The sequence below is a fragment of the Mustela erminea genome, chromosome 19 (assembly GCF_009829155.1).
Source record: "Mustela erminea isolate mMusErm1 chromosome 19, mMusErm1.Pri, whole genome shotgun sequence".
Lineage (NCBI taxonomy): Eukaryota > Metazoa > Chordata > Mammalia > Carnivora > Mustelidae > Mustela > Mustela erminea.
In genome coordinates this window covers 54,494,423-54,520,026 of record NC_045632.1, presented here as the reverse complement: position 1 = coordinate 54,520,026, position 25,604 = coordinate 54,494,423, and the positions used below count along the sequence as shown (strand labels likewise).

The 25,604-nt window shown below is 55.1% G+C and overlaps 1 protein-coding gene across 4 annotated transcripts in view; it reads right to left on the bottom strand.

Moving 5' to 3' along the window:
* Nucleotides 1-25,604, bottom strand: part of PLCG2 (phospholipase C gamma 2) — a 142,020-nt gene that overhangs the window by 37,846 nt on the left and 78,570 nt on the right. For all 4 annotated transcript variants that reach the window (XM_032326245.1, XM_032326248.1, XM_032326249.1 and 1 more), the window contains 14 exons: nt 24,949-25,050; nt 23,846-23,964; nt 22,100-22,185; nt 20,617-20,737; nt 20,140-20,308; nt 17,173-17,277; nt 15,875-15,964; nt 15,123-15,298; nt 13,683-13,883; nt 12,671-12,790; nt 7,835-8,015; nt 6,400-6,471; nt 4,101-4,210; nt 940-1,036 (listed from right to left, as the gene is read on the bottom strand). In XM_032326245.1, the coding sequence (XP_032182136.1) occupies nt 940-1,036; nt 4,101-4,210; nt 6,400-6,471; nt 7,835-8,015; nt 12,671-12,790; nt 13,683-13,883; nt 15,123-15,298; nt 15,875-15,964; nt 17,173-17,277; nt 20,140-20,308; nt 20,617-20,737; nt 22,100-22,185; nt 23,846-23,964; nt 24,949-25,050 (1,749 nt within the window). The remainder of the gene's footprint in view (nt 1-939; nt 1,037-4,100; nt 4,211-6,399; nt 6,472-7,834; nt 8,016-12,670; nt 12,791-13,682; nt 13,884-15,122; nt 15,299-15,874; nt 15,965-17,172; nt 17,278-20,139; nt 20,309-20,616; nt 20,738-22,099; nt 22,186-23,845; nt 23,965-24,948; nt 25,051-25,604) is intronic.

Here is a 25,604-nt window from a genome sequence, read left to right as displayed (position 1 = left end):
CATGCTCTGGGATCTGCATTAAGCCTTCCCAGGCCCTGGCCACCTCAGCTGCACCTGCCACTGCGTGTTCGGGGCACAGGGTCCGGCTGTGACAGACAAGAGCTAGGTCTCTGGACAGCTGGCAGAACCGTACCTGCCCATTGCTGGTTCTACCTCCACCCCACACCCACCCACCAGGATAATGCTGACCGGGGCGGGGCGGAGTGGGGCAGGTGAAGGGTCTCATCCCTGCCTTAGGCCCGACCTGCTGAACACAGCCACATGCCCAGAGCCACATCTTTGCTGTGGCTGTCCTTCCTGGCCGGAATTCCCTTCTGCCAGCCTCGCTATTGATCTCTAACTTGACTTCTAAGACTCCACTGTCCACTACTCCATGCAGGCTTCCAGGATTGCCCCATCTTCCTTAGGAAATTCCCTGGGCACAAAAAGGCCTCAGAGACCTCGTTACAGAGAGTCCCTCCTGGGTGCAGGGCGGTCACCTCCCCGCTGAGGCTCTCTGCTCTGGGCAAGAGGAGGGGAGGGAACAGAAACCACGTTGGCAATGTCACCAGCAGGGCCAACCTCCTTGCTCACACCAAGCACGTCCAGAGTGTCTGGCAGCCACAGTAAACGTGTTCCATTTGCAAGCTGCTTGAGGCAAGGGACCAGTTCCCTGTTTGGCCATTTTCACTCCGGAGGGAATTCTCCTGCCTACGCCAAGCCTTCCAGCCCAGCACAACCTGATTAAAACATGACGGGCTTGTCACCGTGACTTTCGCCCACGACTGGGGGGGACAATCCCAATTTCCCTGTCACTCTGGCGTCCCTGTGCCGCTGCTCCACGGGGACCACACGGCAGCAGCGTGCGTGACACGGCCTTGTGGAGACAGCTCAGCGGATTCCTCGAAGAACAGGATGGACGGTCCCCCCCGCCACCCCAATGCGGTGACCCGGGCTCACCTGCTTCTCCAGCTCCTCCACGTCGGCTGTTGAAATGTCCTCGACGTAATTGGACGGGAAGTACTGCTGGATTCTGGTTCCATAGTCCCCTCTCCACCTAGATGAAAACAGAGGGCATCCGGGGGCCTTCGTGGGGCCTTCGTGGGGCCGCGCTAATGATCGCTCACTGCTCGTTAGATCGCAGCCACTGCAGGGGGCAGCGGCAAGCGGCCAAGTGACCAGAGGGGATGATCATTATCTGTGACAACCTGGCATTTCAAAGAGATCCTCTGCTTTTTTTTTTTTAAATCAACAGTGAGTGAGTGGAGGGGCCGTGTCCTCTCCATAACAAGATTCTCGTGTTTGCTCAAGGGCACCAAAAATGTCCGGGCTTGAAGTGGACCTTGGAGACCCTGTGAGGCAGATGCTCAAGCCTAGGGCAGGCTGTGCCCCATTTCGGGGAGAGCTGTGAACGCAGAGACCAGCGTGGGAGAGAAGAACACTGCTGGGGCTAGACAGCCAGGAATCAAGTTCCAGCTGCACCACCAACCGTCAAACGGGAATAGCCCCAGTGCCTCCCGCAGAGGGCTTTACTGGGACCAGAGGGTTCCGCATAGGCTGAGTGTTTTTAACAGTGCCCAGTATACAGTAAGTGCTCAAATGATGTTAGTTCTCGTTACTCAGCCAGAATACCGCCCCCGTGACCCCCCCTCCTCTGCGGCAGCACGGATAACAAGGGCCGTGACTGGTCTGTGTGTGTGTCTTGACTCTGCCAAACTGTGCTCACCTCTAAGGTTCTCCCCCGAAGCAGTGCCCGCGCATACAGGGCCTGCCCCTCTGTGGGTACCCTCTGCAGCCAGGGGGCGCACCCACAGCTTTCAAAGTCTTCAGAACAGACTAGATGCTTTAGCGTGACCCTAGGAACCCTTGGACCTCAACTCCTGCCTCTCTGTGGCTCAAACTTGACCTTCCTGCCAGACAGCCTGTTGCCCCCACCCTTCTGCCCCTGCCTAGCTTACAGGCCTTGGTCCATGTCCCTTGTATCTAGCTTGTCCCTAACAACCATGTGAGACTCAGCGCAGGCATGCCTCTTCCAGGGAGCCTTCCCTGACTGTGACCTAGCCCAAATGTTCCTCCTTTGTGGTCCTGTTGCCTCTGTCCCCACAAATGGGGAGGCAGTCTGGGCCCTTACATGACTTTTACTTCTGAGACCTTTGTTGATCTTAACTGAATGGGTACTCAGAGGTGGTGGAAAGCACTTAGCAAACGTCTGTTGACCTGACCCTCATCCCCCCGTTTCTCCAGACCCCATTCGGGCAAAGATTGGCTATAAGCAGGGTGACCATAGGTATCGCTTGCCCAGAACCAGGTTCAGACCTGCTGTCTGGTTGTTGGTGTGATTATTGACAAGAACATTCCTTTCGCTCTAAAATGCATCCTACTGGTTCAGTCCCCTAACCGTACTGGCCCTAGGTTGGGAGGATGCACAAAAAGGCAGACCAGGGGCACCTGGGTGGCTCAGTGGGTTAAGCCGCTGCCTTCGGCTCAGGTCATGATCTCAGGGTCCTGGGATCGAGCCCCACATCGGGCTCTCTGCTTAGCGGGGAGCCTGCTTCCCTTCCTCTCTCTCTGCCTGCCTCTCTGCCTACTTGTGATCTCTGTCTGTCAAATAAATAAATAAAATCTTTAAAAAAAAAAAAAAAAAAGCAGACCATGCCCCCCACCCCCGGGGATGGTGCTGCTGCCACCAGAGCAAAGGAAACGAGGGGACCGCAGCAGGCAGTGTACCCACAGCCCTCACCAAAGACACAGACACCAGACTCTCAGCTCATCTCAAGGGCCCTGGAAATTTAGAGCACCCCACGTCGGACGTGTGAAAAGGCAGGAGGCAGTTTCACACAAGGAAAAGAGTGTGACTTAGAGAGCTCTGCCCACGGCTTGGTAAAAGTCACCCACACACATGGAACTGGGGCCTTTTACAGAGGCAGGCTACAGAAAGGGGCATTGTGGGCCCCGGGGAGACCCGGATTCTGGCCGGGCCCCTCAGGGAGAGACACCAGCTGATGGCGCATGGAGGCCGGGAGCCTACGAACAGGGGCTCCGGCCCCCACCCTCCGCTTCAGCACTTCGCTGTTTTGCTACTTTTTTTTGGTGGGGGGGACTCTGGGGATCCAGGTAAGATATGGATTAGAAAGAGGGAATTCTCAAAAATAACAAACAGGCCAACAAAAAACTCTGAAAACCACAGAACCTAGTACATGAGTCAAGTCAGGAATACGGGCTTTGGAGTCAGAAGGCCTGGCTTCGAATCCCCGCCTGCTGTGTGGGCCTGGCTGTTTCTGTACCTGTCTGTGCCTCAGTTTTCTCATCTGTACAATGCAGGGTAGGCTTTCAGGGTCACTGAGTGGGTTTAAGTGAGTTCTTTCAGATGAAGCGTTTAAAACAGCTCTTGACACAAAAAGGCGCTCAAATGTAGCCGCCATTCAGATCTCTAACTCAGGTCCCGCCATGTCACGGGAGAAAGTGATGCCACACTTGTGAGGCGGCTGTTGCTCCACAGTAAGAAATAATCGTGCAAAACCACCTACCTGGGGATGTATGGACGGGCAGCCAAACTTCTTCCCAGGTGGAGAGGGAGAAGAGATAGCTGAATACTGGCACACACCCAGGGGGCTCTGGCCTAAGCATGTCCCTGCTTCCATCCAGGCCGGGGCCACAGGACAGGACCAAGCGATAGCTTAAGATTTTGAATTTAAAGTAACACACACGCTCCCCTAATGGGAAGATCCCACACTGGTGTGTAGCTAGATAACTTGGGAAAGCCCCGTTTGCCACCTCTGTAAAGTGGGGGTACCCAGAGTCAACCCCGAGGGTCGTAGCAAGAATCTCGTTAGACCATGTGTGAAAGCAATTAGCACGGCCCACAGCACCAGGGAAGGCCTCAGTGAGTGACAGCTGCTGCTACAAATAAAATAATACCTAATACGATAGGATAGGTTGTTCTTAACGCTTTTCTCAATAGAGCATGTCTTAAGCCACCTTCGCAGAGAAGGTACAAAGGTCAAAGCCAGCCCAGAACGGCAGAGAAAGGGGTTCCCAGCTCAGCCAGCGCCTCAGTCTCACTGGCAAGAAGGGACAGGTCAAGTTCCTCCAGCAAGTGGCCCAGCCGCCCTCCGCCTTACCAGCCCCAGGGCTCCTTGGAGACGTTGTGAATGAGGGCCCCACGGCAGAAGCTCAACTCATCGTTCCGCTTGGCTTTGTAGTCATACAGAGCTTTCACAGTTCTCTGAGGCTTTGGGGGAGAAAACAAGACGGAGAAGGTCAAGCTGGGAGACAGCAGCAGAGAGAGGCATCTGCGTGGGGTTTTCACATTGGGAAACAGAAGGCTCAGCCCAAGGTTACAGTGCCATCTGCTGGCCGTGGGCTGGCACTGCGTGTCAGAGGAGCCTCCCAAAGTCACCAGGGAGCAGGGATGGGAACTGGCCCCAGATCAACCAGCGGTTAAGTGGCTGAGCTCAGAAGGCAGTTCATGTGGGTTACTGCCATTCTGTAAGAAGCAACATGGGCTCTAAAAGCTCTGCCGTAAGAACTTCCAAACAGAGGTGGTTTCACCCGCACATCTGCCTTCAAGGGTGGATACAACTTTGCCCCGTGAACTTCACAGGTCTCTGCCAGGCTCTAAGGCTGCGAGGTACAGCCAGTGGCAGAGGAAGTTGGCATATAATGGCCTCCATGAGGAGCAAGTCTCCAACCTCTCAGAGGGCAGGAGAGGTCCTCAAGTCAGCGCCTTCACTAACAAGAGACATGAGCTGTCCATTGGCTGAACAGGCTTGCAGGAGGCACAATGAAATGACAAACCGCGCATGCGCCCAGCCAGACTGACCGGACCAGGTTCCAGCTCCATCCCGTCCTGGCTGTGCGGTGGGCACAGAAATTGCACCCGTGCATATGTATGTCCTCTTAGGACGGCTCTAGTCATCCCAGTTCCGAGAACACATCCGAAGGAAATAATGCAGAAGATGCCCAAAGCCTCAGATGTGACGTTCATGTTAGTGTTAACCAGAACAGCAAAGACCAGAAATGACCGACGTGGCCACTGATGGGGATGTAGCTAAACTGGCACAGCCACCTGAATATTGAAAACATTCTTTTCTTCAAAGTTGAAATTGCAGCCCATGTGTTGGGTTTGGTTCACCAGTCTTAGTTAAGAATGGTCATGAGGAAAATAAGCAAAGGAGGCACCCACACAGGACCAAGAGAGAGGTGAACAGAACACAAATGGCAGCGGGGGGCTGGGGGGGGGGCGTACAAGGCGTCTCCGTGCAGACAAAGGGCCAGGGGTGCAGACAGCGACGGAGTTCGCACTGGGAGACCAGGGCTCATCACCGGTCTCGTTCCCAGAGCAGTGGTTTTCTCACCGCTGACCCATCTTCAATCGCAGCAATAGTAATGATTTTATTTTGAGGGGCTCCCCCTAGTCTGGCAGCCTGCGTGCCCATCCAGCGGCCATCGTGTTTTACTGGTCTCACTCAGGACAGGGAGAGTCTCTCTACAACTTGGGGTGGTGGCCAGGATTTAAAAAAACAAACAAACAAACAAACAAAAACAGGGAGAATTGACATAAAATATCCAGATGAATGGCTTGTCTTGCAAAACCAGGAGACCTGGCCCGCTCTCTGGAAAGGCAGCAACCGAGGGTGAATAGGGCGTAGCCGCCCTCGAGACTGGCTGGGGGGTTCCTCAGTTTACGCCTGTGTCCACCGTCCCCTGACATCCAGCTGACAGGCGGCCCTCTTCTCACTACCAACAGCTTCTTCACATCGAATCAAAGTCCCCTACTAAGTTCACACACAGTCCCCCTGCCCGCATCCTTCCGAGCCTTCGTCTGGGATTTGCACTGGCCAAGGATTAGACATTTAAAAGAAGAGAAGAAATTCATCTCCGGATTTGCAGGCAGCAAGAGTTATCCGTGAACCGTGCGCCGGGTGCACCCCACCCAACAGAAAATTCGCCATTATTCTTCCTCGGCAGGAACCCGAGTGAGGAGGAGCTGGGGACGGAGTTAAAACCCACCCCCCACCTGGGGGGGGTCACACCGCAGCCGGGGTGGGAGCGGGAGAGAAGGCGCACACTGCAAGGAGGTCAGTGAACCACCACGGGCTCCGTCCGTGAGCAAGAAACATCTGAAAGACTTTTAATTAGAAGCCGTTTGGCCCAAAGGTGGTTCCTCAAACCTTGGAGTTTTAGCAAGTCACCGTCACTTTTACGTGCAATTCTATTAATCTCTTCCCTGAAACCAGATGTCACACTGTCAATCATCATTCCTTCTCAAAAAAATGACATAAAATCAATTTAGCGGGGGGGAGGGGCAAGTCTGCCCTCAAGTCCCCTTGCCGTGCTCTGCGGGGTGGGGGCGGGGGGTGGGCTCTGTGTCCGTTTGGGGACCAGGTCGTGGTGGGCATGGGAGGGATGGCGCCGTACCATGGAGGGGCTGATTTCACTGGGATCCACATACATTCTGCTGACGTCGTAAAGGGAGTTTATGTCTCTTTCCTGAAAAAGAGCAAAGCAGAGTAAAGGGACGCCCTCCGAGCGCCCGGGGCGGCCCGACACAGAGCCAGGCTTCTCGGCCACCCCCAGGGACGAAGCGGTGAAACCTCCCAGCTTCCTCGTGCCTCCTGGTGGAGACGGGGAGAAGCTGCTGAAAAGCTCCCCCAAACTTGGAAACTGCACCCCCAGAGGAGAGAGCTCTCTGTGCCAGCCCTCCTCTGCCGGGCCCTGCAGCAAAGCCAAGCCCGGAGAGCAGCGGCAGGCGGAAGCTCCCGCGGGCCAGGGCCCGTCCCACACCGCCCCGAGCCAGTTCCACGTCCACAGGGGGACACAGGCCACCCCCTCAAGGGACTGCCACCGTGGAAACTGGCAAACACTCCAAACCCAGACACGTTCTACATTTACCGGCTCACACTGAACACCCATCCCGCCCCCGTCTGCTCTTGTCTCTCCGGTTCCCCTCTGGCCTTGGGTCACCGCGGCTCCCTGACCTCGAACTGGCTTTCCCCATGGCCCTGTGGGTCCCGGCTGTCAGGTCTGGGCTCCCGTGTTGACCCTCCTCAGACCTGGTCCAGGTCTGCAGTCTGCAGTCTCCAAGACGGCTGCAGTCGGCTTCCCAGTCACCCACCTGCCCGGGACAGCTTCCTCCTGCAAGCCGTCCAGCTCCCCCTCCAGAACCGGAATTTCCCAAGCCAGGCTGTGCTCCACCACATGGCCAAGAGCTACGAGTGCTCCTGGGCCGTGGCTGGTGTATCCTGAACCCTGTATGCTGTCACCTACGTGGCAGGAACTGAGATGGAGGCAGGAATCGAATCAGGTCTGTTTTCGGCTCAGAACCCTCCGGTGGCTCAGAATAAAAGCCAGTGTCTCTCGGGGGCCTGCCCTGCTCCCAGGAGTCCTTCCTTAGGTCTGCCGCACTCTGGCTCTCTCAGTGCCGGCCACACTGGCTGCTTCTCTGAGCCTCCAGGCACGCCCTCGCCACAGGACCTTTGTACCCGCTGACCTTCCTGTCCTTAGCTGCGTGAAGCACTCCTCCACGAGCGCTCGAGTCTGCCTGAGTACCTCATTCCCAGTGAGAACTGTCCAGAACTTTCCACGCTCGGGAACCGCAGCCCCTTCCGCATCACTGCCTCCATGACTCCCCCCGCCCACTTTCCCTCTCTACTGCACGTCACCCTCTGTCCCACGATGTGTTTTTCAGTTGATCCCACTTATTATCTGTCCCACACGAGACTGCAAGCAGCACGAGGGCGGGGTCCGTGTCCCCGGGTCCCCAAGACATCCCGCACACCTGGGGAGGGCTCAGCGGAGGTTTGCCGGACGACGGCAGACGCACAGCCAAAGCGCAAGCGGGTCACCCGCCTACCATGTTGTAGCGCTCCAGGAGCTCCGGCGTCACGGGGTAGCGCAGCCGCATCTTCCGGTACAGCGCGTGCTTCTCGTAGTAGCTCACGAGCTCCACGAGGCTCTCGAAGTAGGCTGAGGTCCCCAGCACGAAGTGCCGGCCGTCCCGGTGGATGCGGCAGTGCTTGACCTTGCCCCTGGCCCTGGAGGGGGACACCACGCAGAGCTGGCCACCGAAACCCCAGACGCCACACGGTCGTGCACGCCCGGCTAAAGAGAAACCACCTAGCTCCCCGTCCCGGGGGGCCCGGGAGAGAAGTGAGGTTCGGCCCTCCTAGGGGATACGACCATGGCAGGTCTTCTCAACACGGACACAGAGAAAGCTGTACCTTACAGGAGATACGGAGTGACCCAACAGCTCCCTCCTCCTCTGCCCACACCCCCTGACCCCAGTTAGAGGACTCGCCTTTGGGAAAGGCCAGGTGTCCAGATCAGGGTCTGCAAACAGGGACCCGAAGGCCAAACGGGGGCCCCACCCCTCCCCTGCCCTCGTTTTTGTAAATAAAGTTTTATTGACACACAGCCACAGTCGTCCACTTGGGTGTGGCCTGTGGCTGCTTCCACCCCACAGCGCCAGAGCTGAGCGGCTGCACCCGAGACCACGGGGCTCGAAGGGCCTACAGTAGTCACCCTCCGGTCCTTTACAGGAAACGTCTGCTGGTCTCTACTCCACAGCTCTGGGCTTCGATGCCCACATCCTTGAATCTGATCTTGAGTGGCTCAACTACGACAACCACCAATTTCTTTCCCCCCCAAACAGCAAAGCAACCTTTGGTGGCCTCACCCTGCTGACACGGCGGGTGGGAAAAATCGAGAGCAGAACACAATCTTCAGTCTTACTAGATTTATCGGCAAGAAAAAGGACCATTTAGGAAAATAAGTTTTGACCCTAACTTCACAGCCAAACGGCATCTTCTGAAACTGTCTAAAGACATAATTAGAGGCATGAGCTACTCATCGTTTAAGAATCTTGCACCTTAGAGGGGCGGCCAGGTGGCTCCGCTGGTTAAGCATCTGACTTTGACTTCAGCTCAGGTCATGATCTCGGGGTCGTGAGATGGAGCCCCTGCTGGGCTCCCGTGCTCGGGGCGGTGGGGGGGGGGGCTGCTTGGAATTTTCTCTCACCCTCCCCTTCTCCCTCTGCCTCACTGCCCCCCACAAGCTTGTGTGCGGTCCCTCAAATAAATAAATATAAAAATTCAGCACCTTAAAGATACTTTTTGTTTTAAAAAACATTAAGCCATTTCTTCAATAAGTCTGGCAAAAACACAAACAAAAACAAACAAACAAAAAAAACATGCTAGAAGGGTTCTGCCTCCATGGCTTATTTGCAGGGATATTTTATTAGTATTTCTTAAAAACAAACAAACAGCTGAGCAGAAAAACAAACTGCAAGATAAAACGACAGTAGGGTCCCGTTCGTATTTTTTAAAGATGGAAGCGAATTTCCACACATGAAAGAGCACAGTATTTTCCACAGGGACATACCCATGGAGGTCATTTGGGTTTTGTTTTGTTTTGTTTTTTTCCTGAGCCCACACGGAGATACCAGTTAGAAAAATGTGCTTCCTACCAGGACGAGGACCCAGATGGATGGACCACAGGGGGCTGAGCCTTCACCGTGATGTCTTATTTTCTAAGAATATATTTGCATAATAAAGACATTTTCAACTTTTGGGGCACCTGGGTGGCTCAGGTGGTTAAGCATCTGCCTTCAGCTCAGGTGATGATCCCAGAGCCCTGGGGTTGAGCTCCCTGCTCAGTGGGGAGCCTGCTTCTCCCTCTGCTCGGAGGGAGGGGCTCATGTTCTCTCTTCTCTCACCTGCTCACTCTCCATCAAATAAAATCTTTTAAAAAATGTTTTTTAAACTTTTTACAAAAGTTTCCTAGCGCAGGGAGGCTCTAGGGTCTGGAAATTAATTAAGAGTAGGGACCAGGTTCTGGTTCCTTCAGGGAACCTGACTGCACCTGTGTTTCCCTGTCCACAAGGCCAGGGACGGACAGTTCCTGTCTCAGGGCAACTGTTAGGACCACCATCCGACAGCCCAGGGTAAGCCTCCTGCGATGTGGCCAGCACCCCAAGAGCAGTCCATGAATGAACGGCTAGGAAAACAGAACCAAGGTCAAGCCAAAAGGAGTTTTCTTGGCAAAAGAAGAATCAAGAAGGGAGACACACCAGGGCTGAGTGTGAATCACACCTTCCAGGCCCCCGGAGGCCATAAGCCCGTGACACCGTGACCGGAGGTCTCCCTCGGCTCTGCCACGAAGCCCCGTCCCCACGCGCCACTGAGGTCCACGTCCCACTGCTCACATCTGGACAGCAGCTTCATCTCTTTGCACAGACATGAAAGCAGACACCTGTCCCCTCCTGTAGAGATCTATCCAGAAGTCCAGTCTGTGTTCTCTGAGCCTAGACCACCAGCCGGCCCAGGAGAGGCACTCCACAGATACTGGGGAGGGGGCCGAGGAGGGAGAGTTCCTCCAGACCCGTGCTCTCCGTCCGCCTGGAGCCCATCCCCCACCGTGTCCCCCGCTCACCCTCTGTCGCCTGCCCGTCCACTCTGTGGCATTTACCGCACAACATCACAGTGATGTGTCGGTCATGTGCCTGACCCTCCTGCCCCAGGCAACACTTCTCAGTGAGGGACAGTGACCCCCACCCCATACCATGACCACAGTGAATTAGAAAAAGTCTCTGAGTCCGGGTGGGGGGGAGGCTTACAGTGACCACAACCCCCACGGACATGCGGGGGGTGGAGGCCAGGACACGCACCGTCCCAACACAAAGGAAATAGCCTTCCCCTCCTCTCCTCCTTAAGACACCAGCACCTCGTCACTGGCTCACTCAGCCAGCGCGTCCCGACCCCCTGCTGCTGGCAAACCAACGCTCAGCAAGAGGGAAGCGCTCGAGAGAGACACATGAGGAACAGGATGTCTCGGTCGCAGCGGACTGTTGGCCTCATGAGAGCAAGGACTGGCCGGTTTGTATCCCTTCTGTGTTTCGGGAACCCAACAAGGAGCCTGGCACATAGTAGGTGCTCACTGAACACTTAAACATTTACTGAGCCCTAAAACTTAAAAACTCCAGCTTTTAGGGTACCACCAGTCTCAGGGGGAGGGCGGGCAGGCAAACAGCAGGATGGACGCATAAGGCCAGGCCTCCGTCTGGGGATCTCATTTTCATCCACATGGTTCCAGGGAAGTGATTCCAACCCACAGCCAGCCTGAAGGTGCCCAGTCGGAACCATGACACCCCGCTCAGGCAGGGGCCAGGGAAAGCGTGGGGATCACAGGACTCGTCTTTTCTACCCGACACCGGCTCCCAAGGGGAACCCAGTGCAGAGTAGCACCAAGACAGACACACAACTGGCCTCCCGAGGGCTGCCCGGTGAGATGTGGATCCAGGCCTGCTGGAAGCCGGCTCGCCTGCTGAGCATCTCCGCTAGTAGCCGGTAACGCCTCCTTTCTGGGATGCTTGGCCACTGAGTCTGGTTTCTGTCCCTTGTACCCCAAAGCCTCCCGACTGACAGAACTACCGCACAACTCCACGCCCAGCACCCAACATGGCGGCTGGCACAACAGGTGTTCATTAAACTTGCCTAATCCCTCCCGGGTGGGAGGCAGCACCACCAAGAGCTTTGGGGCCAAGGGTAAGGTGCCATTGCCAAGCAGCCCAGAGCCTCCCTGTCGGCAGCACAAAGCACAGAGGAGCCAGGCTGGCCGGAGCCGGCAGAGTAGGTGCTCAGCAAACGGCAATGATAACAAGCCTCACCACCACCACCACCACTCACCAAGAAGGAAGGAGTAACGGTGGGGGGGGAGCAGATCCACATGCCCAGCGGGCAGCCTGGCAGGGTCAGCAAGGGGGATGGGCCAAGGCAACAGCAATGGAAGGAACAGGAGCGGCCTGGACGCACCAGGGCCTCTCCTGAGCCGCTGGGAACCATCATCACCACGTGAGAACGTGGGGTCTGGAGCTTCCGCTTCCTCCCACTTTTCCCAAGGAGAAATCTAGACTTCCAAGTGCAGTTTCCCAGTACTTAACATAACCACGCAGGCCGAGGCTCCGTCTGGCCCATAAGCCTCTTGAAACCTCACTGTGGCTTTGAACATGGGTTAAGTCCAAGTCTGAAATTCTGCCTCAGTCCGAGGACAAGGCTGTGTGGCTCCAGACAGGACACTTAAACTCTCTGGGCCTCCATTTCCCTACTCGCAGTACCTCCTCTACTCTTCATGGGTTGCAAGGAAGGACTCGGGCAGACGAAGCCTCAACGGCAGGCCCGTGTCGGGAACGTTCTTTAGGGCTCCACACGCTGGGGTAGGGGAGACGCGGGGACAGTAAGGTGAACCGGGTCTGAAACTCCCCGACACTGCCCCTGGGGGAAACCAGAGCAATCTGGGGTTTGGGGATGGAATTAGAGGACAGAACCACAGTCCTGGAGACGGTCGGTCCGTGCGGCCTTCCCACTGCCCACGCTGGGTGGAAGGACAGCAGGTCTGTCACGTCACTGCTCTGGGCTGCCAGGGCTGCGCGGGTTCAAACCCCAGCCCCGCCGTTACTGGCTGCATGTTTCAGCGTACCTTAAGCTCCCTGTGCCTCAGTTTCCTCCTCTGAACAAGAAGGATCATGGTCATGAAGCTGTTGGAAGACGGAATGAGCTCCCGGGGCAGGTGCAACTCTTAAGGACCCAGAGCCGGGCCCCGCACACAGAGAGCTCCCCTGAGCGGACACCGCTCGTGCCTTCCACACCCGGGGTGCCTCCGGCGAGCACGTGCCGGCTCCCCCCCCACCGCTCACCTGAAGGTGATGGCGTACGAGTCGGTGCCTTCTCGCCTCCGGATGAGGAAGGCGCCGTCCCGGGGAACCCTCATTAGCATGTCCTCTGCTTCCCCACGGCTCAGCCCGTCGTAGTACCACCTGCGGCACAGGGAAATCGGCCAAGTGAGACGGGCACCCACGGAGGAGGCCGTCCTGGGCTCCGAGGCTGCCTGGAAAAAGGCCCCAGAGACCGCCGTGGAAATTCCACCGTGGGCTTCCCCACCCAACAACGCCGCTGAAGACGGAAATTTTTTTTTAAAAAGACCACCAAGATGGAGCTCAGGGAAGACATTCCTGTAGTGGGTTCTGCTTGGAGCACAAGAGAAGAAATTAAACCCACCTGTACCCATCCCACCCCTGCCCCCATCAGCCCGACCAGGGCCAGCATCTGTCAATGTGGAGAACAGAAAATCGGAGGCAGAGGACACAGGAACAGAATTTCGGGTCTTTTTGTCTGGTTAGTCTTGGGTTACTTTCAAAGATATGAAATGGCAGATTTTAAAAGGCAATCTATACACATTTAGATAAAAGTAAGAAAGCTGCGGTAAGTTATAAGGCCTCTCAGAAATGTACATTTTAGCAGCCTTCTGCTTAAAAATAGCTCCCCCGCTCATTTCCAGAATGGGTTAACCTTTTGCAAGGCGTAACTAATATTCATTTCACTAGATAAAAATGAAAGGAAATGTGTACAATTACTTTCTTTTTGTTCACTTGCACAATGAACAGGGAATGAGCTTTGACAAGCAGAACAGTATCACCGGACCAAAATTCAGCTCCGGAAATCAAAGCCCGAGAGCTCGGGACTGTGAAGTTAAGGAGGAGAGGGGCAGGGAGAGGCTGGGGGCCTGGGTGAGGGGTCTTGGGGGAAACTGAGCCCTAGCACACCCACAAGACTGGCTTTCCCGACTACTGAACCCAATCCGCCTGGGTGTCTGCACCCACTAAGCCTGGCGCCTGAGGCCTGCGGCCCCGGGAGCACGGGCACACATACGGCTTTGACTCGTGGGGGTTGGGGTTGGGCACGGGGTCCGTGAGCCGGAGCTCGAACTCGGTGCAGCGCAGGTGCGTCTCGCGGTAATGCTGGATGAGGTCATAGATGCTGGTGAACGTGACGTTGTCGGTCAGGAAGTACTTCATGGTCCCACCCTCCATGGTGGAACGGATCCGGCAGTGCTGGACCCGGCCAGACCGCCTGCAGGGAGAGAGACAACGTTAGCAACGCGGCTGGGCCCACTGGGCTGCCTGCACCCGGCGTGGCAGAGAACATGCAGGGGGGTGGTACGGGGAAGGGGGGGTGGACCAGCACTGCGGCCGGGCACTGACAGGGAGGCACCACGTGTGGCCACACAGGCCTCCCTCTGCTCTTAGAGAAGGCTGGTCCTTGAGCCTGGATTCCAGAACATTCTACCAACTTCCTCCAACGACATTTACCTACCTAACTCCTACTCTGGAGCCAGAAGGTCTAGGTGTAAATCCAGACTCAGCCACTTATGTGCTAAGTGACCCTGAACAAGTGACTCATCCTCTCTGAGCACCCCCCCCATCATCATCCCTGTGGTCTGTCCTCGCTGAGCTGTCCTAAGGATTGACCAAGATCACACACAAAATGTGTCTAGAACGCTGCCTGGCACATGGGAAGTATCTTGTAGGAGTTAGCTGTCACTCTTAGAGGTATGTTGTTATAATGTGTACCCTTCAGGTCTCCATGGAAACACCACTTCTTACAGGAAGTCTTCCCTGACCATTCCCAGCCCAATGTCACATCAGGCCCTCTCGTACAGACTTCTGTAACATCTAGCATTTTCTGCTTTGCACGTTATCACAACAATTATAGATCATTGACTCCTTTTTCATTGTCCATCTTCCTGACCAGACTCTAATTGCCATCAGGACAGGGACCTGGACTGCCAGATCGCTGTGCCCAGCACACAGCAGTCACTCAATGCACACCCTTTAGTGAATGAAAGTACTAATGAGTCAGTGAGCGAGAAAGCTCCCAACGGCTCCATAAAGCCACCTTTAGAATCTCCGCTTTAGGGACAAGAAAACAAAAACAGAAGGAGGCTGAGTGACTTGGGATGCCCTACTTGCTCTAGAACCAGGACTGGGGGACGGGGTGGGGGTGAGTAAGGCCACATTGTCCTTAGTGCAAGGTCAGACCCTGTCTTGACTTAAAATGATGATGATACTTTGCTCGTCATGGATTTTTCGTTACTTCTGATTTTTAAACATTTTTCACTGAAATACCACTAGTCTTGACTGCTGTGTTTTGGTCCTCACCTGCCTTAGCCCACCCCTGCCCCACACAGATCCCTAAATGAAGTCTGGGGTTCTGGTGGAGGCCTGAGTTCGCACAACTCATGCCATGCCCGCCCCACCCCCACCCCCCCCGCCCCGGACCAGCTGCAAGGGGAAGGCGGCGTGCGCCTACCAGAAGGACAGGGTGTAGTCGTTGGGGAAGGTCTTGCTCTCCCGCACCAGGAAGGTCCCGTCTTTGCCCCCCGTCTCCGCACAGTACTCCTGCAGCAGCCTCTCGGCACTCGTCCTCTTCTCCACCTTCTTGTGGAACCACTCCTCCCCAAAATGCAGCTCTGTGGGGGGTATATCCTGGGCCACAAGAGGAGGCATTTCTGAAAACCTGGACCAGACCCCCAGCACGGCCAGACCGGTCCCTCTGCGTGTGCTGGCTCGGGACTGGATAGCAGACAGGCCGGCGTTGGCTTGCCCTCACCCCAAGAGGTCTGGGAAGGTGGCTTCCACAGCCCTCCCTTGCCTGCCGCCATGGGCAGTGGCCTCCTGGAGTCCTAAGACATCGACAAAGGGGCCCCCAGTACAGGTTTCAACTCTACTGCACAAGAAATCCGAGAGCCATAAAGCCCTGGAAATTACCCTCAAGAAACAGCACCGAGGATGGCCAGGAGCCGGAGGGGAGAGGGCAGGAAAGCTGGGAATCAGGCTGGACAGGGGGCTGGATGGAGCATCCAAATGACTTCCATTCCCACCCAGAGCACAGGCCCACCAGGCCCTGCAGAGAGCAGGAAAGACATCCTTAAATCTCACTGGTTGGTAAGCCAGCCAATCAGAGAAGAGCCCGGCAGACCTTGGTACCCGAAGGAGTGGCTGAGGATATCGGGGCCTGTGGGCCATGGGACAGAGGACGGGTTAGGAGGCTGTGTCCCCTACCTGGGGCAGCTCCTCTTCTGCTGTCTGTTCAATGTCGTCGCTGAACGACAGCTTGGCATCGGCGATGGCACAGTAGTGCCGAGTCCATTTCTGGAGGAGGAAACCAGCATGAGCTCTCCCCTCCGTGTTCGCCGCATCGACTCTGGGACCCAGGGGCCCCGCCCGGCATCACCCCAGCATTTGCGAGGGATGAACCTTTCCCACTTCCGCAGACGTGTATGGTTGCGTGTATGGTTGGTTTCATGGAATTCGACCCCCTTCAGGACGTTTCCTTTAAAACATCTATTTTGGGGTTCTTTTGGCATTTTCAGGACTTTTTTTTAGTCACTGGGTCTAAGAGTAGATACAACTTCGTGCCAAATTTCTAGTTCCTATGTATTTAATTTGAAGCCCTTTATGAATGATGGGATTGTTTTTTGGGCCTGGTGGCTGTCTTTTTCTATTACCTCCACTTTTTATGACTTTCAGGAGTTCTCAGCTAGTCTGGCCAGAGACTCTTCAACATCTGACTTAATTCTTTATTTACACAATAACAATTTTTAGTGTTTCTAGGATGGAAGAACATACATATCAAAATATATGCAGACGGATTTGCATGTCCGGTTAAAGGATGTGAGAAGCGGCACAAGCATTCAAAATGCATTCCTCTCACCCAAATAAGTAGTTCACCCGGTCGAACTGTCCCGAATGGAAGGGTAGTAAGGAGTTAGGACAGCCAGATACAGTCACATCCTGGACTGAACCCTGGACCGAAAACAGGACATCAGTGGACCAACTGGTAAAACTGAAAAAGGCCCATGAATGAACACGCGATAGGACACCCGTGTTCATTTCCTGCTTCCAACAATTCCACTCTGGTTATAGAGGATGTTAGTATTTGGGGAAGGTGACTGAAGGGTACATAAATATTCTTTATGTGCGTGTGAATGTCCAATATGTTACAGGGAATATAAAGTGATTTCAAAGTAAAACATTAAAAATTCAAAAAGAAGGGCACCTGGGTGGCTCAGTGGGTTGAGCCTCTGCCTTCAGCTCAGGTCATGATCTCAGGGTCCTGGGATCGAGCCCCACATCGGGCTCTCTGCTCACCTGGGAGCCTACTTCCCCCTCTCTGTCTGCCTGCCTCTCTGCCTACTTGTGATCTCTGTCTGTCAAATAAATAAGTAAAATCTTTTAAAAAAATTCAAGAAGAAAAAGAAAATAAAGGTGAAGATGGGAATAAGATAGGAATATTCTCCGAGTTCTCTGGTAGGCCTCAGATGTGCTCATGGCCCTGAGAAGGGGTGCAGGAGACCCACCTGGTCGATGGAATCCCACATGTACAGTTCACCCTGTTGCTTGTGCTCATCCTTCTTGTCCTCCATGTTGACATCCACGTCGCCCCGGGGACCCAGCTTCTTATGCTGAGGGGAAAATGCACACAGTCTCCTCAAGACCCAAGTTTAGGATCTTGGAGCTAGCAAACGTTCATCCCCATCAGCCAGCCAGCCAGCATCTATCTGCAGTGTCGACCTCAGGGCCTTTGCACTGCCTGTTTTCGCCACCTGCCTTCTCTCTCACTACATTCAGCTCTGTGCTCGGTGTCACCTCCTCAGAGGAGCTTTTCTCAGCTACTTGATCTAACAATAGCCTCTACTCCCCTTCCCATCCCTGTCACTCTCTGGCCCCTGGGAGTTATTTTCCAACTCTGGGCCCTTTGTGGTTCTCTGTGACTTCTGCTTCCCTGTCAAAACACATAAGCCCCACGACGGCAGGACTTTGTGCGGTTCTCGGTTGAATCTTCTGTGGAAGCTCAGCAGATAGTAAGTGCTCGATAAACAGTGGGTCAGTGACACCACCTGCGTGTCCCGTGTTCTCTGCCACACACACAGGGAAGGGCAGGAACAGCCAGTCCAATGGCCCAGAATGCAGGGCTGTGGACGGCACACCGGGGACACAGAGTTAAGCTGCTTTCTCAGCTGTGTGATCCTGGGCAGGAGGCTACACGTCTCTAGGGCTTACAGTTCTCATCGGGGAGACTAAGACCATGACAACAACAATCTACATCCAGATGGGTGCCGACGTCCATGCAGGCCAGTATTTGTGAATCTTGATTCTGGTGGCCCAGAGGAGGGAGCTCAGGGTTGGGAGTCCAACCGGGGCTCAGATTCAGGGCCTTACTTGCTGGGTGACAGCTTGTCTCGGTCTCAGTCACTTCCCCTGTGAAACGGGGTAACGCCAGCCCCTGCTGGGTCCTGTCAGCCAAGGGGCATGAAAGCCACCTGTCAACACTGAGGCAGCATGTGTCATTTTGAACGGCCTCGAGTTCCCTCTTGGGCAGGAGCCAACCGCAACTCAGCTAAGCCACCTTCTAGACCTCAAGGTCCCCATCTGGAAAATGGGTCTGGGGGCTGGAATTTGCTGGGATTTGCCACCCCTCAGGGCTGCAGGAGACTGGACGGCATTTACTGTCACTCCTAGCCAGGCTCCCCTACGCTGTTCTCGCCCTCTTCCCTGAACCAGAAACGGAGGGAGCCACGAAGTACCAATGGGGAGGCAAAGGGTGCTCTGATGGGGCCTCCCCGACCTCACACCCTAAAACAAGAGCCAGAAACCCTCTGGGGATGCACAGGGAGCGGTCCCACGAAAACAAAGCTACAGGGAAATGCACCCTCACTGACCTAATGCCTGAGAAGCCGCGGACCCTGCCGGGCCCAGCTCTCGCGGCCTCTCGTCCTGCCTTCCCCAAGCTGGAAGCTTCCCTTGGTGTCTCGAAAACACTGCCCCAGCATCATAACCAAATCCTCCAGATACACTGGTGCCTTTACCCTGAGGGCACGAACATGCCCTCCTCGGGATGAACCTCTGAGAAAGCCCCCTCACAGCGTTTGGCCCTCCTCTGTGGACGGGTCTGTCTCCCCACTAGACCGTGACCTCCCGGCAGGCAGGGATTATTCCTAGTGCAGCTGGGTGGCCCAGTGACAGTCTGGGGAAAGTGTCACCCGTTCACACGACCCCCACGTTGACGGAGTTACTCCCCCAACCTGAAGGCAATGCCCCCCTCGGTGTGGCAAACACCTGTCTGTCCTTCCACACGAACCTGCCACCTGGCACCAAAATCCACCCCTCTCCTTCCGCCAGGGGCTAAACCGGAGACTTCGCATCCGGCCGCCTCTGTGGGAGCTGTGGACATGTGGCGGTCTCACACACAGGGCAGCACAGGCTGGGACATACTGAACTGACACCCCACTTGTTTGCCAGAAATCACAGACCCGGCACATGTCCAGGTTGCCCCTTCTCTGGACTGAAGCTCAGATGCACCCATGATCCACCATCGACCCCACACATGGGGACCACGTCCCAGGGCAGACCCCCCACCCCTTCTGAGTCAGTGACCTCCTTTGAAGTTGGGGAAGACGAAAGACCCGTTTCTCAAAACATTTACAATGCACAGAATTTTAAGAGAAACTATATTGAAATACAGTTATTAAGACCTTAAATATTTATAATGTAAATAGGTGTGCTTCCTTATTAGCTTTTTATAGAAGATCTACAATCAAATCGATTAGCCACCGTAATTTCAAAGCAGTGATGCGGACAAGATTATTTTGAGATATCTGTACTGTCAACACGATATGAAACTATCCATGATTTCTGCTGGTGCCAAAGCCCCAAGTGGCCTGTTACTGATATTCACAATGAAAGGAAATGTTAAGTTTTAGTTACAGGTTAATAAAAATAAAGAGGCAACATTTCCCCCCAAGTTCACATGCTACCATACCCCAGATTCTGAATGGATTCTCTGGGGGTCTACAGAATAAGAGGATGCTGGTTCCCTTGACAGCCTTGTGGACCAGAGCTCAAACCTTCTAGAACATTCTCCCTCAGTTAAAGAGGATATGACCTCTTCTGTGCTTTAAGCTACAATATACCTGGTCTCTTCGTCTTAGTAATAAAGATCCCCAAACATCACCTCTCTCCCCGGCATCCCTGGCACTCTTGGGCACAGCTGAATCTTCATCTCTCCCCCTTGCCAGCAGCTGGCAAGAGACCCCCTTCAGCCATGAGCACACACAGCCTTTTGGGGCAACTGTCTACCTCCATTCCGAGTCCATCTCACACAATGCACTGGGACACAGAGGCACCTCGAGGTGAAACAACTTTGCCCGGGGTCGCTCAGGGCGTCAGTAAGGAGAGCTGGTGGGAGTCTGGGCGGTGGAAGCAGGACCTGTGCTCTGAGCCACTGGCTTTCCTGAATGAATGCCAGGCCACCCGAGGCCACCCACCTTGATGATGAACTTCTCCCGCAGCTGGCTGGGTGAGGGCAGCTGGTCAGCGCTGGCCTCCGTGGGCTTCGTCAGCAGCTGGTCGCCAAACACCTCCTTGAACACCCGGGCCATGTGGCGCTGCTGCTCCACGCAACAGTGCTCCTCGATGGACAGGATCACTGGGAAGCTGTGTGCGGGAGGAGCGGGCTCAGCCCAGCAGGTGGGGGGTGGGGCCGGGGTGGGAGGTGGTGGGGGGTGCAGAGGGCACCAGTGTCCCAGCACCGGCATCCTCCCAGCTCAGAACCAGGGAGGGACTTCCGCTTTGGGCCTGAAGGGGGCGCCAACACTCAGCTGAAGACTTGTTGGGCGAGACCAGAGGATGGAGGCTGGGCAGGTAGGTAGATGTGGGGGTGTGTGCGGTGTGTATGGGTGTGGGCAGGGGCATCTGTCCACTGTTCCCTTAAAGACGAACCACCAGGAAATCAGCCAACCGACCTGGAGGTGACAAAGGCATGGTCTTTGATGGCCTGCACGACGTCATCAAACTTGATCTTGGTGGTCCGTGTCCAGCCATGGTAGATGATGGGCTTCCCGTCGGGCCCGTCCCAGCAGTCCACTGGGGGGAGAAACATGTAGTCTCGACATCCGGCCATCTGTCCCTGCCTGGAGAGTCCACTGACGGCAGCCACACCGCAAGGGGGGTCGGGGCAGGGGTGGGCATCTGCCAGCTTGGGCCCGGGGCCCCCGGTGGCTCAGTTACTAATGTGAGGGCCACACACGAACTCCCCTCGGGGGCTGGCAACACGAGGAGCCCTGTTACCTGTGTACACGCATTACTTGTGCAGTTATGGGAAGACTGTAGTTGCTTAATTAAAGATCCCCAATACAGTCATCCCAAAGAAGCTAGTTTCAGTGTTTCCTTTTTTATTTTTTTTAAAGATTTTATCTCTTTATTTGACAGAGAGAGAGATCACAAGTAGGCAGAGAGGTAGGCAGAGAGAGAGAAGGGGAAGCAGGCTCCCCATTGAGAAGAGAGCCCGATGCGGGGCTCGATCCCAGGACTCCAGGATCATGACCTGAGCTGAAGGCAGAGGCTTAACCCACTGAGCCACCCAAGCACTCCTGTGTTTCCTTTTTTAAAAAATAGATTATACTGTGGGATTTGTTTCTGATTTCCCTTGGCTTGTTTGTTCTGCTAGTGGAAATAATACAGAGCAATGAGATGCTGATCTTTCTCAGCTTCATAGGAAAACATTCAAACAGAACTAGGTTAGGTAGCAGGTGAACATCCCCTCTATTTTTAACCCCCAGAGGTACCAGGAGCTGATTGCTTCGTACTTAATTTTTTCACACTTGCTTTTTCCTGGGATGGGGGGCATACACCAGACAACCGTCGGGAGGGTTAGGTGCCATTCGAGTCTGATGGTCGGAGGAATGGGTTTGATAAAACTGCACCCTCCGTCAGGGCTCTGGGCCCTTTCTCAGCCCAGTGCACCTGCACAGCTTCGCAGGTGCAGACAGGCCAGAGGGAAGCAGCGGGCTCCCGAGCGCACCCAGGGCCTGTGGGTGCCCGTGAGCAGCTGTGAAGACAGCGGTCAGGTGGCATCCAAGGCCCGGCCAGCTGCCGAAACACGGAGGGCAACTGAAGGAGAAAAGCAGCCTAACCAAGCCCCCCAGCCCTGCCGCCACATCAGGACACTCTCCAGAGGCCCCGGGCCGCCGCCCCAGGGTTTCCCACTCCAGTCCGGCTAGGCTCGACACCATGCCTCGTCCTGCGGGGAGACCCTCTGGGGAACAGCGGCTGGCATTTAGTGACCGCATCCCCCGCCCCCAGAGGCTACGCGGACCTGGGTCCTCCCGTGGCCTGTCCCCGTCACCCACATGACTCAGGCCTTTCAGACAACGCGAGCATCAAGCAGGGACACGGCAGAGCTCCAGTCCCCCCGAGTGCCCCCCACCCCGGGCGAGCAGCACTCACGCTCAATGCAGCGGCAGCCCGCCCGCAGGCAGCGGATGTAGGCTTCTGTGGACGACTCGCTCCGCAGCTGGTCGCCGGTGAGGTACCTGAGGGAGAGGACGCCATGGCCATAGAGTGGACAGGCCCGCACCCTGGGGCATCTTGGGGAACCCCGCAGCCCAAGTGCCCAACATCCTGAATTCTTCCTGTCTAGAAAGATCCACAGTTAGGATCTGGGCCAGACACAAGCAATCATGTGGCCACCCTGGGCACAAGTCTTGGGCTCCAGGCCACAGTCATAGGACGTGAACGACAGCCATCTTGGTGACCCAAAGGAAGGGTCGAGACTATGTATTCTTTGGAGGAGAATTTGGTCCAAGGGTATCAGGAGTGACACTGACTTATGGCAATCCATTAAAGACCCTACTATCACCCCCCGTGCCCCACCACCACGGTGCCCGCTAGGAGGCCCTTCGTCCAATGATGGGCCGCCATTGTGGTACCAGGGCTCCAGGCCAAGATCAGGTCTTGAAAAACGATTGCTGGAATTCACTATGCTTTGAACTGTGTCCACCAAAACTGACACAAAAATGCATATTTGTACGCACTTTCCCCCATGTCCGTGCCCCACACCCCTTTGAAGAGTTCACGTTCCTTCACTGTCCTCTGGGTTTGGTGGCATTCAGCGCTCTAAGCCAATGGCCATGGCAAACAATCAGTCTTCCCCTAAGAAGACATCACCTTCCGAAATGCCTTCTGACTCTTGCCTGTGGTGACCCGTGGGAAGGTACCCGTCTGGCCACTCTCCAGATAGCCAGGCCCCAAGATCTACACCCTCTGACCCCACAAGCGGACTACGTAGGGGAACCTGACTGCAACTTCTCCCTTCCAGTCTACCCTCTCTTCTGCAATTGGGATAATCGGGATAATAAAAGGTAAATGTGAATGTGTTGCTCTCTGACTTCGAAGCGATCGGTGGCTCCTACTGCCCTTTGCTGTGATTTTAAAGGTTCCACTCAAGTGTCCTCCTCTCCTGCCACTCACCCTCCTGGATTGTACGATCTAATAATCTTAACAGACCCCCTCGGCTCCTCCTGCCCCCAGGTCTTTGCACATGTGGCTCCTCCTTGCCTCACCACCTGTACTTCTCTCAGCAACTCCTGTTCATCCTTGAGTAAAAGGAGACTTTGGGGACCCCTGGATGGCTCAGCTGGTTGGGTGTATGACTCTTGGTTTTGGCTCATGATCTTGGGGTCCTGAGGTCAGGCCCCACACAGGGCTCCATGCTTGGCGGGAGCCTGCTTGCCTCCCTCTGCCTCTGCCCCAATTCATGGGCTTCTACTCTCTCTCTCTCTCTCTCTCTCTCAAAAACTAGAAAGTAAATCTTTAACACAAAACAAAACAAGGGAGGCCTTTCCCCTCCGCGTCCCCAAGGACAGGGCTGCTCCTGCTGTCTCCCCTGCTATACCTCCCACACCCAGCAGGCACAGGGAACACGCTCAGTCAGTACCAGTTCAATAACTCATTCATTGCTTTGCTGTGGCTACCCAGAGATGTCTGAAAACCAGCTAAGACATGATTAATGCAAATACCAACAGGGAAAGTTGGGAGTACATTCCCACATCCCTTCCAGAAGCTTTTGTACATTCTAGTCTGAGCAGCGTGGCCTTGGACTCTGCCTGCTCCCACACGCCTCCCCGGAGCAGGGTGCTGGTGCTCCCCTACCCCCGGCCACTCGGCCCGACACAGGCTCCCCGAGAAACTCACGTGTTATGCGAAGAGGAGATCCAGTAATGGGACAAGGGGTTGTTCATGTCCTGCATGTCCACCACGTCGTACTTCTCATCCCAGATGCTGTTCTCCCGCGAAAAGAGGTACGTGAGGAACTGGGGGAGTCACAGAGGCGAGACCGTCATGAGGGGGATGTGGACGGGTGAGGCCGGGATCTCTCTGGTCTCGGCCAATCCCGGGAGATGGCGGCTCTGATTCGGGAGCTCAGAGGAAGGTCTCCTGGCCTCAGGTACCCAGATTTGTCAGGCAGAAGGCTCAGATCACAACAGGACAGACAGACACCTTTCACTCACCCGTGTGATGTTTCCCTTTAATGTGAATCCGGAGATAGTGGATACGACAAACGTACCTCCCTCCCGCGCGTAAGATTTAAGGCATAGCAATACCATGAGTATCTGTAAGCTCACCGCCCAACTTAAAGCAAAAGAATATCACCAGTCGGGGCGCCTGGGTGGCTCAGTGGGTTAAGCCTCTGCCTTCGGCTCAGGTCCTGATCTCAGGGTCCTGGGATCGAGCCCCGCATCAGGTTCTCTGCTTGGCAAGGAGCCTGCTTCCCCCCCTCTCTCTGCCTGCCTCTCTGCCTACTTGTGATCTCTCTTTCTCTGTCAAATAAATAAATAAAATCTTAAAAAAAAAAAAAAAAAAAAAAAACAGCCGGAGTGGCCCAGGGCTCCTCTCTGCTGCCCGGAAACAGCCTTCCGCGAGGCAGCAGGACCCTGGTCCTCCTCTCAGCCCCACCTGCCCAGCTGCTTCACCCGGGGCAGACGCAGGCGTCCCATCGACTTTTCAATCTGGTCGCCACGCTTGCGTTGTGAGACACTCCCTGGCGGCAGACGTCGTCTGGTGGGCAGAGCCAAGCACCCCCCCGCCCCCCAGGACACACAGCCCAGTAGAGAAAGATGAGCAAGACCGAAGGCGGGAACTCAGAACCTAGAAGAAAAGCAGCTCTCAACCAACAGGGTCAGTTGGGGGACGGACGACAGCAAAGCCTTCTGAGGGAAGAGAACTGGGACAATGAACTCCACGGGTCACAGACGTGAGTCAAAAAGATAAGCCGAGTTGACAAGGAGCCCGCTCACCTCATCGACAAACAAGAAGGGCTCGGCAGTCTCCCTCATGGTGTCATCGATGAACTTAGTCATCCGCTCTCGGACTTTGTTCAGATCCTGAGCCCAAAGCTCCTTTGAGTGACAGAGAGAGAACAGGAGGTCGTCAGAAGCAGGACTGGCAACACCCTTCCTCTCTCAGGATCCGGTTTCCATCCAAGACCAAAATATCAACCTATTTCAGACTCACATGCAATCAAGTGCCGCCTACCACACGTGACTCTGCACCTCACAGATACCTTCTATAAAGGACCAAAGGGTTGAATAATTTAGTCTTTGGGTCACGGCCACTCAAATTTCTGCTCCTGTACTGCAAAAAGCACCATAGACAAAACATACACAAATTGGCATGGCGGTGTTCCAATAAAACTTTATTTACAAAAAGCAGGTAGTGGGCCGGATTCGGCCTGCAACCAGAGTTTGCCAACTCCTGCCCTCTGCCAGCTCTTTACATTTACTGGCATGAAGAGGCCATTGAGTCAGGTCAGAGTGCCTGGTTACTCACTTGGCTGACCCTGGCAAGCTACACCCCCTCCCGTGCCCCTCATCTATTACGTGAGAATACTTCCCAGCTGCGGTTTCTGTGTAAGACCGTGTGAAATAGGATTATGGATTTAACCCAGCCTCTG